Here is a 15007-nt window from a genome sequence, read left to right on the forward strand (position 1 = left end):
GTTGTGAAGCTAATAGCAGTGAAACTATTACTGTGTAACTCCGGTAGGGCAACATCTGAAAAATAGCGCACTTGGTACATTAGTGTCTAGTTTGAGAAACATACTCCTCAACTGGCAGCTTCATTAAATAGTACCCGCAAAACACCAGTCTCAACGTCAACAGTGAAGAGGCGGCTCCGGGATGCTGGCCTTCTAGGAAGAGTTCTTCTATCAAGTGTCTGTTCTTTTGCCCATATTTTTTTTGGCCAGTCTGAGATAAGGCCAGCATCCCGGAGTCACCTCTTCACTGTTGATATAGAGACTGGTGTTTTGCGGGTACTATTTACTGAAGCTGCCAGTTGAGGACTTGTGAGCCGCCTGTTTCTCAAACTAGACACTAATGTACTTGTCCTCTTGCTTAGTTGTGCACCGGGGCCTCCCATTCTTTCTTTTCTGGTTAGAGCCAGTTTGTGCTATTCTGTGAAGGGAGTAGTACACAGCGTTGTACGAGATCTTCAGTTTCTTGGCAATTTCTCACATGGAATAGCCTTCTCAGAACAAGAGTAGACTGACCTGTTTCAAAAGAAAGGTCTTTYTTTCTGGCCATTTTGAGTCTAATCGAACCCACAAATGCTCATGCTCCAGATACTCAACTAGTCTAAAGAAGGCCAGTTGTATTGCTTCTTTAATCAYCACAACAGTTTTCAGCTGTGCAACATAATTTCAAAAGGGTTTTCTAATGATCAATTATCCTTTTAAAATGACTTGGATTAGCTAACACAACGTGCCATTGGAACACAGGAGTGATGGTTGCGGATAATGGGCCTATGTAGATATTCCAAAATCAGCCGTTTCCAGCTACAATAGTAATTTACAACATTAACAATTACACTGTAMTTCTGAAAAATTTAGAATATATTTTAATGGACAAAAATGTGCTTTTCTTTCAATAACAAGGACTTTTCTAAGTGACCCCAAACTTCTGAACGGTAGTGACATTATATAGGTATGCACATCAGCTTTGACTTCGGTTTTGCACATCGGCGTTAAACTAGACATCGGGCCGATGCCGACATTTTTAGTTCACTGATGTATCGTGCATCCCTAAACGGAAATACATAATTATGGGKATGAATTTCATTCTCATGTTTCACATGTTTGAATAGCAGAGCACAGTAGAGTACAATACAGCAGAGTAGAATACAGCTCAATACAATATACTGCTGTACTTCACTGTACTCTACTCACTGTACTATCCAAACTTGTGAAACAAAAGTCTATGATAGGTTCAGATTTGGTCCGGTCCATCTGTGGACGTTAACGTCAAGGCCAGGGTGGACTGACCGACTATCAACTACTTTTCAACGTCCTTGGACGTCCGGTGTCGGTCGGTGCTCAGTGGGTGAGTATGCCTGGTTAAAGTAAATGGAAAGAGTGGGAGCTCATAGGTAGGTGTCATAGGGCGGAGCACACTTGGCCCAGTGTCGTCCTGGTAAGGGTTTGGCCGGTGCAGGCCGTCGTTGTAAATAAGAATTTGTTCTTAACTGACTTGCCTAGTTAAATTAAAGTAAGGGTGTTTTCACACTTGGTCCCTTTCAGACAATTTTTTTGTTTTACTCCATGTGCACTCAGACCCCTCCAAGAGCCCCTGAAGCGAACCAAACTGAGTCCATCTCGAGAGGTYGTCTGAGTTCGGTTTGCTTGAATTCCATGGTCCGGGTCCCTTTTTTTAGGGAAACCTCCACAGGTCAGGTMTGCTTGTTATTCCAGTACCAAACACTAAACTACTGCAACAKTGTTTCCCCTGCCATAACCCCTCTCATTGGTGRCACAAAAGAGAGATGATGATGTGCAGGTTRGTGGAGAAAAGGTGTGCTGTTTTTGGAGATGGTCTGTTTGGTTCCCTTCAGGGGCTCTTTTGAGGGGTCGGAGTTCCTTTGGCATGGTCACACTGCACCAAAAAATTAAGCAAACACTGAGTAAAAAAAAAATGGCTAGTGTGACAACACCCTTGAAGAGGACTATATGTGAACACCACTGGGAGAGGTGACATTAACAGGAGAGGGATGGAGAAAGGCGTAGACTGAGAGACTGTCCAGACTGACTGTTTTAACTCTCTTGGTTTGACCACCAGTCAACAGAAAGACAAAARGGTTATGAGCTGAACATCACAGTGTGCCAATAGAAGGGAGGACAGTAGCAYGTGACCCAACTGTGGTTTGTGACTTATAATTTGTCATTGTAGCCAATTCAGTTGCAGTAATTCCTTAGATTGTTTTGGGTAATTGCGTTAACAATTTGGTAACGGAATTCCGAGTTGTAATCACTTAATACTTCATAAGTGAAATTGATATCAGTAAAATCATGAACTAATTGGTAGGTCTAACATTTACTTGTCACTTCTGTGAACTTTCATTATCCTCCCTCACGAGGGAGAGAAATGTGAAAATATCTGAGTTATTTGTTTTGTTAAGGATTTGCAAGGCACAATATTTCTTAAACTTGGAGGTAAAACATGTATGTAAAACGAAATGTGTTGATATTAGTTGGCAGGGGACTTTACATCAACATTATTGTGTTTTGATGTATTTCTGACTCTTTCTGTAGATGTTTTCTAAGACCCTGTTTCCATCTGTTAATCCAGAAATCAAAGACTACTTTTGCCAAATTTAAGATGGAAAATGTTTGTAAATGCCTTCATTTCACAAAAATATAGACTCTTAGCTMTCATTTGACACAATTTGATATGCACCTATGAACTTCAGATGTTGGTGCTCATGGGTCCTTTTCGATGGAAATGTYTGTACAATAGTTTGACAGCTTGCAGATGAGGACGTTGTAGACCTGTTTTAAGAAATCAGTCCTGAGCACACAGCCAAACTTTCCCGACTTCATGCACTGACTAGTTTTTAATGCACCTTTTTTACTTGAGAAATACTGCACCAAACACCTTAGCTGGATTTCAAATTGTGCGACTAAGACCTCCTCTGCACAAACATCTTAATTACAGATTTCTTGATATATCTAACGAAGTCGCTATGTTGTTGCTACGGTGACTCATGAGGGACAAACAGTACCTACCAGGGTAAGATATGTGAATATAACACACCCACAAGACAACTCTGGTTTGGCTTCAGTCATGGCCCCAAACATTTTTTACAAGCAATCTTCAAAACGATGCAAAATACGTAAGTTCAGTTGCCCTTTTAATGTATTTACATCATATGTAAATTTATGGTCTCTCCCTATTAAATATCAGTCATGTGAGACTGGAATAATACTAATTTGCTGATCCAGTATGTACCATTTCATTTACTGTGACCTCAAGCTATGAGACTGATTGAGAGAGAAGCAGAAGGGGTAAAAGAGGATGAAAGCTAATGAAGGAATATGATATCTTGTCAAATTTGCTGATCTTTAATCTCGCATAGAAACTTTTGTGCCAAATCCTGTGTCTCAGAAGCATTCGACCTACTGAATTATTATGTTAAAGGAACTAGAGCTTGCCTGCTTTTAGTGCGTTACCTCTACCCTTTCTTTATGCTCCTTATTAGTTTCATTTTACTATCCCAGAGAGGGAACGTTCATGTTTGAATTCTTAAAACTGCTGTTCCAGTTAGAAACATGTCCACGTTTTGGGTTTCCCTCTTGGGGTGAGACAGACGGCTGACCAAATAAAGCTTCCTCCCTCCCTGGAGTGAGAGTGGGATGGCTCTCCGTCAGAAGGAAATGCCTTGGGAGGAAAAAGCAATGGTACTAAAGGCGTCAGCATGCTTCGGTTCGGCAGGCGCCTAGCCAAACTCGGCTAACCGAACGAGTGTGCTCGCATACTCTCTTATAAGAAAAAGCGGCAGTAGTACTGTTTGTCCAGTTTGAGATGCCGTAGCCAGTATACTCTTCCTCAAAATWYTCAGAATTAATCTAAAATAACTAAAGAAATCTGTCATTGMTTTGAAGTTTTTGCCGAAGAGATCTTAGTTGCATAATTTTACATCTGAGATGTTTGGTGGTATTTTTCAGCCGAAAAAGTCAGCAAATAATTAATCTTGACGATAACATCGTTCAGATTATTTCAGTTATCAGTTGGCATGTCTAGTGAACAATGATTCTGCTTTATGTGTTGTTTTTTAAAGGGTGTGAACCATCCAAGACAATTGTGTCGGCAGCTTTATAAAACTGGAATTGTTTTCTGCTGGAAAATGTTTGTGTGCGCAACTCCCTTTTCAGTTGCACTGCCATCGCTGGTACAATTAATCATTGTTATTGAGTAGTGCAGCTGTATAGCAATGTGAGCCTATTTTGAAGGGAGTATTACCCATGTAGCCTAAAGGGCCCATGATGGAAGTGGGTGACTGGACACAATGCCCTCTGTGTTGAATGTGCAGGCTCCCTCTAATAAAGGCCAATTATTTAATGTAGCTCTTTTAGCCCCCCTCMCCTACCCTGAGTTATGCTTCCCTGGACAAGGAGAGGGCTCTCTCATTCCAATTCAATTGACTTTGCGTCGTGATGATTTCATATCCTCTCAGGCTATTTTACATTTCTCGTTCAGATTGTACATTTGTTTTTGTGAATTCAACATGTAATATAACGTTAGACCTATAATGAAAGTGAAGTTGTCTGGTCCATTTAGGTGAATGAGCTGCATGTGGGGTCAGGAGGCTGGGAGTGATGGTTGTTATGGAAGCTTGGGTTTCCAGCCAAGCCAACACACTGTGGGGAGAGATCCCTGGTAGAATGGCACCATTATTCTAGATAAGAGCCAACTCTCAATCCCCATGACTGGTCTCGGAATCTTTGCTGGGGTGAYAAATCACTGTTGTGGTTTTGCCTCAGAGCTCCTCTTTGTTTTTGACTTGCATGTTGTGGTTACTTACACTTCACTCGCAATGCCATGGTCCTAGATTCCTTTCTGGTTTTGATTCCAGTGGRACTGATCAATTGTTTTTACCTAGACAGTCAATATCAGCTAAGAGCATTGGCCTACATTGGAAATCTCCATATGCAAATGTTGGGTAACAGTCTGGCAGTTTACAATCACCTTATCCTCTCTTTTCATTAGGTGGCCCAGTTGCCCCACACCTGCTCCATGGAAACACCCAARAGGCCCTAAATTATTTCCAAGTAAACACCCAGTCATAGGCTTGAGTCTTGACCCCATTATTAAAGTTAATTGCTGAGGTCGGTACTAAATGCAGTCATCAATGGGGAAGTTGTGAGGCACCAGATTTCCAGTATAGGAGAATACATGTATGGTAGGAGTAGCTGTTGACTCTGACTTTGACTCTGAGGTAGGAGTAGGAGGCTAAGACACACATTTGATTCAGCCAATGCATCGGGGGAGAAATACAACAGTCAATGTCATCATACAACRGTGAATATTCATGATGGATAATATCTTCTTTAGAAACCTTTCAATTGGATATTGTTTAAAAAAAAAAATGAATATGATTTCATATTCATCCAAATGTACCAGGGACACCATTATGCCCCCTACCAACAACATACCAGAGATATGCATTGTAATTACACTWGATCACACAAGACACGGGAATTCACTAATGTCCCATTCACATGGAGGGAGAAAATCCTACATCTTATTTGCAGTTTCATTCTACAACTAACTGTAGGCTAGAACATTATCCTTACTACCAGGACGTGGCTTACAAATGAAGGTGCATAGAAACGCCTTTCATCAAATATTACTGTAATCATCACTAAAGTTGTAAAATCTGCTAGTGGCGTAATGTAGTGGGGTCCTGACTCTTGGGTGGTCTCTGTCCACTTTAGTTCTGTCTGTGTGTAATGTGTAGACTTGAACTTCCCATGGGGTTCCTGTAATTTACTGCTCAAGTTTTAAAAGCTATTGAAATGCCATATATTTTCAGACTGATGTTTTTACAAGCACATCGTCTAACTTGTACTGCAGGCTGTAGTCTTCTGGGCAATGGCTGTTCAGTTTGTCATTGGTCTTTACTTGACACTTCTGTTTTCTTTTCAGATTCACAGTGGGGGGGAGGGGGTGAAGATGATGTCCGACGCCAGTGAGATGTTGGCAGCCGCCTTGGAGCAAATGGATGGGATCATAGCAGGTAACGCGCAAAACTCACACTCACATTTTGAWCTGTGGGGCTGATCCCCCTCAAATATTTACATAAATGCCTCTCAAATAAGCCCCTGATATCTATCCTCAAGACTAGGGTTCCCATGCTGCTGCTCTTAGGATGTGACTGTGGTACTGGTCTGGGATGTTTCCAATATGAGAACGCAAGACGTTCCATTGTTTCAGCAGTGATGGAAACAAATGATTATTCAAGGCCTACTGCTAATATGATTTGCAGGCATTGCATGCCTCATCCATGGCCTGAAGGGAGGGTGGCACGCCTGTTGGGATGGCAATCCTACGTCTTCCATCTGTATTGTATTTTACAGTTTTGTATGTATTTATTGTAGTGGTCATGTACGTGGCTCAGTTCATAAGAGCATGGCACTAGCAACACGAGTTGTGGGTTTTGATTCCCTCTCTACAAAAATATGTGGACTGTAGTCACTTTGGATAAGTGTCTGCTATGTAACTGGCATATTACAGTACTGTATTGGCCAATGCAATTTTTGTAGAGCAGTGTGACCCCAGCAACTTAATTTTGGATACAGATTTACTGTATAAGGGATGCATTTCTTGTTTTGGACTTTATYAAATATTTMCATATTGTTATTGTATTACTGCACTGTAGGAGCTAGAATACAAGCATTTCACTGCACCTGCTGTAACATTTGCTAATCTGTGTACGCAAGCAATACACTTTAATTTGTTACATACATTCTGTAGTTGACAAACCATGTAAAATCTCTAGCTTCACCCAACTTCAATTAAGAACAGTCAGATTAAGTCATTCTAAAATGTATTCTAACTGAAAAAAATCATATCAAAAGTAAAGTGAAAGGCAATAACTTTATATGAACATGGGCCCCCGAGTGGCTTCAGTGGTCTAAGGCACTGCATCTCAGTGCAAGAGGCGTCACTACAGAAACCCTGGTTCGAATCCAGGCTGTATCACAACCGGCCGTGATCGAGTGTCCTTTTTATGCGGAGCACAATTGTCCCAGCGTCGGTTGGCCGGTGTAGGCCGTCATTGTAAATAAGAATTTGTTCTTAACTGACTTGCCTAGTTAAATAAACATGAGTTGCAATATGAAACATGTATTTTTAGATTAAACACAAGTGTRTATGATCTTGTGTCTTGTACTTAGTCAATTGAAAATGTGTTTAGTTTTGAACTGCCTTTTTGAGTTTTGTACTAAGAGTTGTGAAAATTAACCACATTCTGAGTCACAARTGCATCAAAGCAATAGAAAAAATTGTCAAAGTCAGACACCAGAGGGAAGTTTTGGACCTATTATTTTTTTMGATGGTAGATGAGCAGAGGGGACAGCTTTAAGAGCCCAGGCTTTTCCACTGACACTGACCTTTCCAAGAGGGATGGCTGATCCCATGACATCCTCTAGCCCCTGTTACCACAGAACCCACTGCGTTCACTCTATCCCTGGCTGTTTTTTTAGGGAAGACTTGTATATTTATTTATCCCTCTATTTATTTTTCTCTTCTACATTTCTATCACGGTTGACAGATTTATAGTACACACTGGAAACGTGGCTTTTCCAAGTCCAACACACAAGCTTCTGCTCAGGCCTCTTGCACCCAATTGAAAAAAAAAATCAATATCTAATCTGTTTTTCTTTGCTTTTAAAATGTGTGGTATGTGATTTTTCAGGACACATTCAGAAATCCACATCTGCAGCGCATCACATGYGTCAATGACATCCCCCCTGGTGATATTGTCTTTCATCCTCCTCGTTGAAGGGAATTAGGAGAGGATGGGAGAGGCTCAAACTTCCAACCACAGGGCTAAAACTATAGATGTACCAGTCAAAAGTGTGGACACACCTACTCATTCAAGGGTTTTTCTTTATTTTCACTATTTTCTGAATTGTAGAATAATAGTGAAGACATCATAACTATGAAATAACATATGGAATCAGTAACCAAAAAAGTGTTAAACAAATCAAAATGGATTATTTTAGATTCTTAAAAGTAGCCACCCTTTGCCTTGATGACTGCTTTGCACACGCTTGGCATTCTCGCAACCGCTTCACCTGGAATGATTTATCCAACAGTCTTCAAGGTGTTCCCACATATGCTGAGCACTTGTTAGCTGCTTTTCCTTCACTCTGCGGTCCAACTCATCCCAATCCATCACAATTGGGTTGAGCTCGGGTGATTGTGGAGGCCCGATCATCTGATACAGCACCCCGTATCTCCTTCTTGGTCAAATAGNGTAATAGTTGCTACAGTGCTGCTATTCGGTAGACGGTGGACGTTTGCTAGCTGGCTAGCTGCTGGGCAGATAGCAGTGTAGACTGCGTTAGGACGACGTAATACGATAATTACGCAATTATTTTTGATACAAAGACGGCTATGTAGCTAGCTAAGAAGAAATTGCTAAGATTAGACAAATCAAACCGTTGTACTATAATTGAATGTAATGAAATGAAATGTAATGAAAAGTTATACTACCTGCGGACCAAAGCGCAAATGCGACCGCTCGCTCCAACCCGGAAGTGACGACAAATAGCCCTTACACAGCCTGGAGGTGTGTTGGGTCATTGTCCTGTTGAAAAACAAATGATAGTCCCACCTAAGCGCAAACCAGATGGGATGGTGTATCGTTGCAGAATGCCGTGGTAGCCTTGCAGGTTAAGTGTGCCTTGAATTCTAAATAAATCAGTGTCACCAACAAAGCAACATCACACGACCACCTCCATGCTTTACGGTGGGAACCACACATGCGGAGATAATCCGTTCACCTACTCTGCGTCTCAAAGACACTGCGTTTGGAACCAAAAATCTCAAATTTGATCTCAGACCAAAGGACAGATTTTCACTGGTCTAATGACCATTGCTTGTGTTTCTTGGCCCAAGCAAGTCTCTTCTAATTGGTGTCCTTTAGTAATGGTTTCTTTGCAGCAATTCGACCATGAAGGCCTGATTCATGCAGTCTCCTCTGAACAGTTGACGTTGAGATGTGTCTGTTACTTGAACTCTGAAGCATTTATTTGGGCTGCAATTTCTGAGGCTGCTAACTCTAATGAACTTATTCTCTGCTGCAGAGGATAACTTTGGGTCTTCCTTTCCTGTGGCGGTCCTCATGAGAGCCAGTTTCATCATTGGTTTTTGCGACTGCACTTGAAGAAACTTCAAGTAATGATGGACTGTCGTTTTCTCTTTGCTTATTTGAGCTGTTCTTGCCATAATTTGGATATGGTCTTTTACCATATAGGGCCATCTTCTGTATACCACCCCTACTTTGTCGCAACACTAATTGGCTCAAACGCATTAAGAAGGAAAGAAATTCCACAAATTAACTTTTTAACAAGGCACACCTGTTAATTGAAATGCATTCCAGGTGACTACCTCATGAAGCTGGTTGAGAGAATGCCAAGAGTGTACAAAGCTGTCAGCCACCCTTTGCCTTGATATTTGAGGAATCTCAAATACAAAATATATTTAGATGTAACTTTTTTTTTGGTTACTACATTATTCCATATGTGTTATTTAACAGTTTTGATGTCTTCACTATTATTCTACAATGTAAAAAATAAAGAAGAACCCTTGAATGAGTAGGTGTGTCCAAACTTTTGACTGGTACTGTATATCTAAGCTTCTAACTTGCTTATTTGTTCCTAACCAKCCCTCCTAACCATGGCCCCAACAGGCTCCAAGGCCATGGACTACTCCAATGGGCTGTTTGACTGCCAGTCGCCCACCTCTCCCTTCCTGGGAAGCCTGCGGGCGCTGCACCTGCTGGAGGACCTGCGGGCGGCGCTGGAGATGATGGACCAGGATGAGAGGGAGGGCCTCCGCTGCCAGGTCCCTGACACCACCGCCGACGGCCTAGTGGAGTGGCTGCAGCAGGGACAACTGGTAGGTAACTCCCTCTGTTGCAAATGCAAACACTGTTAATGTTAGTCAGTATTTTTACTATTGTTAAAGACATGTTCTGGAACAAAGTATTTGTTAAACCTCCCGCTTTGGGCTGAATGTGTCAATGTGTAGTTCATACATGCATCGTTTATGAGCGGAATTACTGTCTTACCTCAATCAGCCATGAAATCCCTGTTTTGAAAGAAACTTTTTCAGAAAGGAGTGCTGCTCTATTCCCTACATTTTCCCCATCATGGGCCAGCCTCCTAGCAATTCGAATTCTAGACAATTCGCTTCAGCCCCTTGCCATTTGAGTGGCAGCTAGTTAGATGCACACATAGCAGAGCGAGAGAGAGAGCAATGATGTGGTACATCAACTTTTGGCTCGTCAGCGCTATTTTCAGAACTGCTGGCTAAAAAGTATACAGAAGTACTGGAGAATCTCTTTAATGCCTGAGATATTCCGAATTTGAGTGTAATCATGGAAAATGTATTGCTGACGAGTATTCCACACATCAAAGTACTTTTATTTAGACTAAATTCCTTTTGTGTGATTGCACAGGCAGTGGTCTGCTTTGTGTCTTCACAGCCTTACCTGTTATTTATACCTTCACTCCGATGATTGTATGGCTATTGTGGGATGACATGCTTTGTGAGTGACGGTCTCTGGAGCGGTGTCTGAAATGGTTTCCATCCTCTTCCCTGGAGATGATTCACAGTGAGGCTCATGTTTTCCTCCCACAAGCCCTTTCGTTCCCTGTGTGAAATATGAGAAGAGGAGTTCAGTTTTTGATTCAATTTCCACTTTAGTCACACACAAAGCACTTGCATGTGAGAACCCTATTGACCCTCACGTGTCTCTCAAATAACATGCATTTCACGTGTCACCAGCCTCCCAGGGYAAAATCATGTGATGTTTTTTCAATGTAGGGATGCTATGGCACCTGATTGCTGTATGCTGGCCTTTGAGATGGAGTGGTACATCTTCCATATGACTGGAGGCTGCTCTATCCCTAGGGTCAGGAGTCTTTCCTGGTATGGTGATAGGGCAAAATGTTATTCCTGACCATATTTATGGCCTCTCTAAGCCCTTGGCGATCAGCCGTCTGATGGCCTTGGTGGTTTGTGATTTCAGACCAACGGACATGGTTCCGCCATGATCTACCAGGAACGACTGTCACGGGTGGAGAGCGATAAGGAGTGTCTCGTCCTCCAGGTGTGTGTCACGAGGCCATGAACAAGCAGAGACCAGCTTTAACAAATTGTCTAAATATAGGGTGGTATTTCCAATGTGAACATTAGCAAATACATTGTACAMGCAAACCGTACATTAGCAAGGGTGCTCTGTTTAAAGTGTATTTGATAGGTAGCTGTTGAATTCAGCGGTTTTTACCTATTCATGGTGTGAGTGAAAGACATGCATCACAGAGCATGCTCTTAGATCACTAACCCATACCCTGAAAACAACACACAGATGACATGTGGCGTATTATTGAGTGATGACTGTCCCCAGGTGAGTGTTCTCTCAGACCAGGTGGAGGTGCAGGGGGAGAAGATCAGGGATCTGGACATGTGTCTGGAGGAGCACAGAGAGAAACTCGACGCCACTGAAGAAACGCTGCAGCAGGTGAGGCCTCAGCAGGGTTGCAGTGTATTATGGTTACTAGCAGGATTTTCTGTCTTATGAGACAGAACCTTGGGCTCAAGGTATTGGTCAGCCTTTTGATCCAAATGATCTTTCTGAATGAACACTGATTAACACACTTAATACACTTCGCTCCTACTCGTTTGTGACTGAATCTGTGACTGTGTCCTGTGCAGGAGCTGTTGAGCAGGTCGACCCTGGAGACCCAGAAGCTGGAGCTGATGACCGAGGTGTCCAGTCTGAAACTGAAGCTGACCAGTGTGGCGAGAGATCTCAGGGATAGTGAGGTACACGGATGCATTATGGCGATAGACTCACCCACACAGAGATATCATGTCTTTGGTAGATATTTGGAGTTTTGTTCAACGGCAGGCAGACTTCTTATAATATTAGGATGTGAGGTTATATGAATCTTGGCAGTCACCCAAACATTTAATACCATACAGAGGTCTGTCTCAGTCGGATGGAGTGGGCCCTGATCCGTCATGCAGATCCTGGCCTGGGTGGACTGGCGGGCCTTGCTCCAGCAGCCATTTCCTCTCATAAAATAATTCATCTCCCCTCTAGAGAAGCTGGGAGTCTGACAGTCAGGGTTTCCATACACCTAAMCCATGAGCACTGAGCAGGCCTGGGCTGGAGGAATCAGGATATTGGATCCTGAGTTTGGGTTTCCGACATTACTATAACCTTTAGGGAGAGGTGTATGGAAAGGCAATGTCTTCCATATACATTTAATATCGCCTTTGTTTAATGTTGGGCTTTGTTCGGCTGMAAGTCACATACCCATGAGTCTGATCCATTTCTTCTTTCCTACCCACGGTGRTCTGCGGTTTTTACTCTTGTCTAAATGTATGCGTCGTGAATCATGTAGCACATTCTTGTTTAATGATGATGCATATTTCCTGAGTGCTCCGTCTATACGGTAARTGCTCCAAGGTGCAGGAGTATGTATTATCCATGACATAAAAGCAGTTGTAATGGTAATTAACCATGACGCTTTCTTCAAAATCAAGGATCTGTCTCCATGTTGGAGTGGGCTTCTCTGTTTCTCTCTAAATAATCTTTGGTGCCTCATTGAGGATTTTTCACTCCATAAAAACATCCCCCACAGTTTCCTCCAATAGTCTCAGCTGACCCCTTGGTGATGTGGGTAATGCAGTCTTTTACCTCCCCAGGGGTTGTACCAGGAAGTCAATGACCTGCGGTTCAGGGTGACCGATATGGAGAATGAAAGACTGCAGTGTGAGAAGAAACTTAAATCCACCAAAGTGAGTAGCMTGGCTAAAAATCTGTCTGCCATACGAAGGCTTTAGATCAGTCCGCTCACATTAGATTGTGCATGACATATGGTCCACAGATTAAGTTTGACTCACTCTACACTTTTTCTACATCTATTGTTCCCTTGTATGTTGGTTATATATCACTGCTTTCACTCTTAATACCACCTTCCTTCAGGGTTCATACCCTTTGTCTCCTCTCTCCTTTTCTCCTRCTCTTTCACTCCTGCCTGGCTAACTTCTCCCCTGCAACGTGCTAACCTGTCGCAGCCCTAGGAATGGAACATGGGCAGGTTAAGYTTCACTGGAGGTGTGGTGCAGAAGTTAACACCCTGTGCTCTGCTCTTCCCTGTCTGTCCCTATGGGCCTCTAAACCTTCCCTCTGTCCATTGACCCTATCCATTTTTCCAACTTTCACCACACTTCCACTTTGACTAAGTTCTCTTACCAGCTTAGTATAAYTTGCAGATTTCTTAACACTCGTTTTTCATTACTTCCTGCCCGGATCCACTTAATTGTATGTTAACTGTACATTGATGCTAAAATGTCTTAAACCTTTGGCTAAGTAAGCTAAACTAATGGATGGAACTGAACGGTCATGGAAGACTTCTGGTGGAGATTAACATCCCAATGGAGCTGTTCTTTCTCAGTGGAATGTGAAAGAATCTGACATGTTTACAGTGTGTTTGTATTGCTCTCTGGTTAAGACACCAGTCCTCTGGTAGAATGTATCCTCACTCTAACCTTATTCTGGGTCATACTGCCCTACAGCACAGTTGGCATCAGACTGGGTTTTAACTTTCAGTTTGGTCAGACTCTGTTGTCTAGCTGGGTTTTTATCTTGGCCTGTATTCATAGCGTCTCATACGAAGAGTGCTTCTCTAGTATGAGTTTTGCCTTTTAGATTCAAATGAATGGACAGGGGATCTGATCCTAGATCAGAGGGGTATACTACAATGCAGGTTCAATGGGTTAGCCAGCTAACTTTAATAAACAACCAGAAATAACTATTGATTTTCTGGATAATTAAGAAAGCWAAATTTAGATATGTGTTTTTGGATGTTGTGTCAATTAGGCCATGCCCATTTTCAAGCTTATCTCTCTAAAAAATAAAATGTTATTTGTGACTATTTAGGCAAGTTAGCTCATCAATCCTGCTTTGTAGTATACCCCTCTACTCTGAGACACTTTATGAATATGGGCCTGGATATGTATTTGTAATTTAATGAGGTCAGAATGGTCCCGAACATGATCCTCTCCCATTCAGGAGGAACTGCAGACTCTTCAGAGGCAGCTGGAGGAGCTGAGGAGGCTAAAAGACCAGGCTACACACGGAGTCCTGACCCCAGACAGAACAGATGGAGAGAAAGGTGGGAGTACTGTTACTAGACATGTGGGAGGGAGGGGGACCTCACTTCACCCTCATACACACGAGGAGCCATAATATTTCAATAGGCTTAACTTGCACCTTGACAGATTTACGGCAACAAGTTTCCAACATTCCTTTTCCTAATTTGTCTGCAGTTATTTCTGCCCTTAAGTCCCCTTAAGTAATGATGGGTACCATCAAGACATGGCCTGAGCATTGGACTTTCCCCCTGAAATACAATTTTCAAAACATCCCGTCTCACTCTCACACAGATAGAAAGATTGAGGGGAAGAAAGGGGGATTTTGTACTTTCCACCTTACTATCGTCTTATCTGTCTTCAAGGCTCATACCAAGCATGTTTAAACATGATCTCTGACTCTTTCAACCCACAGCTGAGTCTCTTATCACCCGTTTACCATAAAGGAATGCAATTTATGTGGAGTGCAATGTATTCACTTCAAGAATTTATTGGCCTTGAACATGCCCCATATACTGCAAGGTAATTGTCTGCTCAAGTCTATTCGAATAAAAGTCCTGTTGCTTAAGTGGACTTGACTTGCATGTAGGTCTTTATAGACTCAACCAGTGTGGATAGACAGCAGTAGACACCAGACAATATGTCTGTCTCTGATCCCTGTGATGGCACGCTCGTTGTTTTCCAGATGTGGATGTGCTGAGGATGAAGAGGGCCATGGAGTCCCTGATGTCAGCTAACAATGACAAGGTACTGGAGCTACTGTTTACACTGTTTCAT

General features: G+C 42.4%; 1 protein-coding gene across 2 annotated transcripts in view; it reads left to right on the forward strand.

The window, feature by feature from the left end:
- Nucleotides 1-15007, forward strand: part of LOC111982691 (liprin-beta-1) — a 31108-nt gene that overhangs the window by 6865 nt on the left and 9236 nt on the right. For both annotated transcript variants that reach the window (XM_024014305.2, XM_024014311.2), the window contains exons 2-9: nucleotides 5981-6071; nucleotides 9753-9961; nucleotides 11097-11177; nucleotides 11475-11588; nucleotides 11783-11893; nucleotides 12782-12874; nucleotides 14151-14253; nucleotides 14916-14977. In XM_024014305.2, the coding sequence (XP_023870073.1) occupies nucleotides 6008-6071; nucleotides 9753-9961; nucleotides 11097-11177; nucleotides 11475-11588; nucleotides 11783-11893; nucleotides 12782-12874; nucleotides 14151-14253; nucleotides 14916-14977 (837 nt within the window). In that variant the 5' untranslated portion in view covers nucleotides 5981-6007. The remainder of the gene's footprint in view (nucleotides 1-5980; nucleotides 6072-9752; nucleotides 9962-11096; nucleotides 11178-11474; nucleotides 11589-11782; nucleotides 11894-12781; nucleotides 12875-14150; nucleotides 14254-14915; nucleotides 14978-15007) is intronic.

The sequence above is a fragment of the Salvelinus sp. IW2-2015 genome, linkage group LG3, assembly GCF_002910315.2.
Source record: "Salvelinus sp. IW2-2015 linkage group LG3, ASM291031v2, whole genome shotgun sequence".
NCBI classification, from domain to species: Eukaryota; Metazoa; Chordata; class Actinopteri; order Salmoniformes; family Salmonidae; genus Salvelinus; species Salvelinus sp. IW2-2015.